The 3,656-nt window shown below is 38.9% G+C and overlaps 1 protein-coding gene across 1 annotated transcript; it reads left to right on the top strand.

The window, feature by feature from the left end:
- The first annotated feature begins 697 nt into the window (after positions 1-697).
- On the top strand, positions 698-1,690 carry LOC106985146 (olfactory receptor 2W1-like). The gene has a single exon (XM_015083337.3). The coding sequence runs from the start codon at positions 746-748 to the stop codon at positions 1,688-1,690; it is 945 nt and encodes a 314-aa protein (XP_014938823.2). The 5' UTR covers positions 698-745.
- Positions 1,691-3,656: the final 1,966 nt, after the last annotated feature.

Genomic DNA, 3,656 nt, shown 5'->3' with positions numbered 1-3,656 from the left:
ATGCCTGCATGCAGACATATGTAAGTGATTATAGAAAGTGATTCTACTATCAAACAGTGGTGTTTATCCCAACAAAATTGCTCATTTTTTACCTCAAACTCCCCTCTTTTGACAAGGGAAAAAAATTGTCATGATAAACTAACGTTTACATCATAACTTCATGAAGTAACAACTCAAACTATGTTCCACTCCTAAATTATATCATTAAATTTATGGATTTATTGCTTACCCAGAAAACATGGAAACATAAGTGTCATGGCATATTACCCTTTTCAATGATTTGCAATTCAGTGTGATAGGGTTTACATTTTATTTTTATTTTTTTAAATATTTAATTTTTATTTCTGAAGGAGAGAGAGAGAGAGCACATGGGTGGGGGGAGAGGCAGAGGGAGACACAATCTGAAGCAGGCTCCAAGCTCTCAGCTGTCAGCATAGAGCCTGATGCAGGGTTTGAACTCACAAGCTGTGAGATCATGACCTGAGCAGAAGCCAGACACTTAGCCAAGTGAGCCACCCAGGTGCTCCTACCATATTATTTTTAGAACCACTCTGGGTATGAGTACACACAGAGAGTCTTTGAACACTGACACAGAGTATTAAAAGAAGTGTTCTGAACGGGAGAGAGCACACAAACAACTGAAATGGGAATACTCATGCAAATTTCAGAGATTTTTATTTCTACCTAAACCTGATGCTATTTTTTTATTACCATGGTATTATCTCCTAGACCTTCATAAGGAGTCATGAACACAAACAATGGAAGTGCCACAGCAGACTTCATCTTGCTGGGGTTTTCTAATCAGCCCCAGGTAGAACACATCATCTCTGGGGTTGTCTTCATCTTCTGTATTGTGACTTTGGTAGGAAATACAACCATCATCCTTGTATCTAACCTAGACAGCCAGCTCCATACTCCCATGTATTTCTTCCTATCCAATTTGTCTTTTCTGGATCTCTGTTATGCAACTAGCATTATCCCACAGATGCTGGTAAATCTATGGGGTCCAACAAAGTCTATTACCTATGGAGGGTGTGTGCTCCAATTCTTCTTTGCCCTTGACTTTGGAGCCACAGAATGTCTTCTCCTAGCTGTGATGGCCTATGATCGCTATGCTGCTGTCTGTCAACCTCTTTACTACACAATAGTAATGCACCCTCAGCTTTGCCAGAAGATGGTGCTCACTGCCTGGTTAGGTGGTCTTGGCAGTGCCTTAATTCTTTGCTCCTTGACTTTGAAGTTGCCAAGATGTGGGCACCGGGAGGTTGATAATTTTATTTGTGAGATGCCAGCATTGCTCAAGTTGGCTTGTGTCTACTCAAAAGTAATTGAGGTCATCGTCTATGCTCTTGGGGTGATATTTCTTCTAGTACCTCTATCACTAATTCTCATCTCATACGCAATTATCACTCAAGCTGTCATGAGGATCAAGTCAACAGCAAGGTGGCATAAGGTCCTTAATACATGTGGTTCCCACCTCACAGTAGTAACTCTGTTTTACGGAACAATCATTTATATGTACATGAAGCCACAGAATAGCACATCTGAAGATGAAGGGAAGTTCCTCACTCTCTTTTACACAATCGTCACACCCACCCTTAACCCTCTGATCTACACATTAAGAAACAAAGATGTGAAGAATGCAGTAAAGAGAATACTGTATGTGAGAAAATGTTCGGCAAAGTCATGAGTTAGATGGAAGAGAGGTAAGGAAATAACACTGACCTTTTCCAACAGAAGATGAATGATTCATTTTCACAAACAGCATTTATTGGATGTTTACCTTGTACCAAGAATTGTGCTATATACTGATTTATGAACAATTAAATAAGTACAGAAATTATAAGGAGATAGAGATGCAGACACATAAGGAAACTTGAATTCATACACTTAAAAGCCTTCAAGACTAATCAGGAACTACAGACAAGTAAACCTAGAATTGTGAAAAGTGGTTAAGTACAGAAATATATGTACAAGGTATTAAGAAAATACTTCACATGAAAATTTATTTTAATGTAGGGTTACATTGGACATTGATTTTTTTTCTTCCAGACTTAACGCTTTTATGTAAAAAATGACACTAACTTTCATCCACCTGTTGTTGTCATTGGGGCTTTTGTGGTGCAGATCAACTGCTCACCGATACCTATCCACCTTCTCCCTCAACTTTTAACTGGGCCCAGGGCCACCATCCTGCATATCACATTTCCAAGACTGGCTTCCACCCACATAATCCCAGGAAAGCAATGTGTGCAATTCCTGGGTTATCTTCTCAAATATGAAGCCGTTTACCCTCGGCCTTCTCCATCTTGTTCCTGCTGTCTAGGATATGAATGTGGAGAGTTTCTAGCTTTGACAATATCCCTAAGAGGGAATGGAACAATAAGATGGAACCACAACCACCCAGAAGAAGAGCAATGTCTCCAGACACTTACAGCAGAAAAATCTTCATTCTTATTTAATATTAATTAAGCCAATCTATTTTGGGGTCTGTTTTTTAGAGTAGCTTAGCTTTTCCTATCCATGGCCTTATAAGGACTTTGGGCTCTTTCCTGTAAAATCATGTGGTCCTTGGACCAGCACCAAAAGAATTACTTGTTAAGTTATCAAACTGAACAACACTGGACCCATCTCAGACCTATTCAACCGACAATACAGGATGGACCCAGAAACTGATGTTTTTAGTCAACACTACTGTTGATCAGGCTAAAGTTTGAGAACTACTGTTACAGAGAATAGAGAGACACTGGGTCTCTAAACAGAAAATGTACATGGTTTTATATATTTTAATTAATTCCCTTTCTATAGACATGGGAAAATAGATGGGTAATGGTTTCTCGAGGCTTTTAGATAAGAGTAATGAAGGAAATGAGAAGTTTCATGAAATTAAATCAATACCAAAAGTTATTCTTGGGGTACCTGGGTGGCTCAGTCAGTTAAGCTTCCGACTTTGGCTCAGGTCATGCTCTCACAGCTTGTGAGTTCAAGCCCCGCATCAGGCTCTGTGCTGACAGCTCAGAGCCTGGAGCCTGCTTAAATTCTGTGTCTCCCTCTCTCTCTGCCCCTACCCTACTTGTGCTGTCTCTCACAAATGAATAAATGTTTAAAAAAATTTTAAGTTATTCTTTATTTAATACGATATTCTTGCCCTTTGGTTTTATAATTGTTCTCCTTGTATTCAATTATGGTGACCGTTGATGGTAATTTTGGCAAAGGGGTTTGATGCTCTTATTTGACAAAACAAAAATTTAGCAATGTCATGTTTGTTCCCTATTATTTTTTACTTTGTTTTACTGGGAAATGCATTCAAATTCTGAGTATGTCTATTAGGAGAAAAAACACTCCTCTTCTCTACAAGTTGATCATTTCAGAGATTGGAAATGCCCTGCATGTGAGAGTCCTCACATTTATTGGGCTCGTGCTCTGTGATTTCAAGGCTGAATGAGGCACAATCTACCAGAGTATTGGAGTGTGAATATGGAGTTGTAACTGTTAATGGTCTTTTCTCTCCCATATTTAAACCTTCTGGTTTCCAGGTTTCCACAGTAAAAAAACTGAAGTTGTCATTCTTTTCTGGGTAGCTTTAAACCTGACAGGTGTGTAAGCCTTGATAAAAATAAGAATCTGAAAGAGGATGATGATACCAAAACATAGGA

The sequence above is a fragment of the Acinonyx jubatus genome, chromosome B2, assembly GCF_027475565.1.
Source record: "Acinonyx jubatus isolate Ajub_Pintada_27869175 chromosome B2, VMU_Ajub_asm_v1.0, whole genome shotgun sequence".
NCBI classification, from domain to species: domain Eukaryota; kingdom Metazoa; phylum Chordata; class Mammalia; order Carnivora; family Felidae; genus Acinonyx; species Acinonyx jubatus.
The sequence above is the reverse complement of the archived record's forward strand: the minus strand, read 5'-3'. Positions and strand labels throughout refer to the sequence as shown.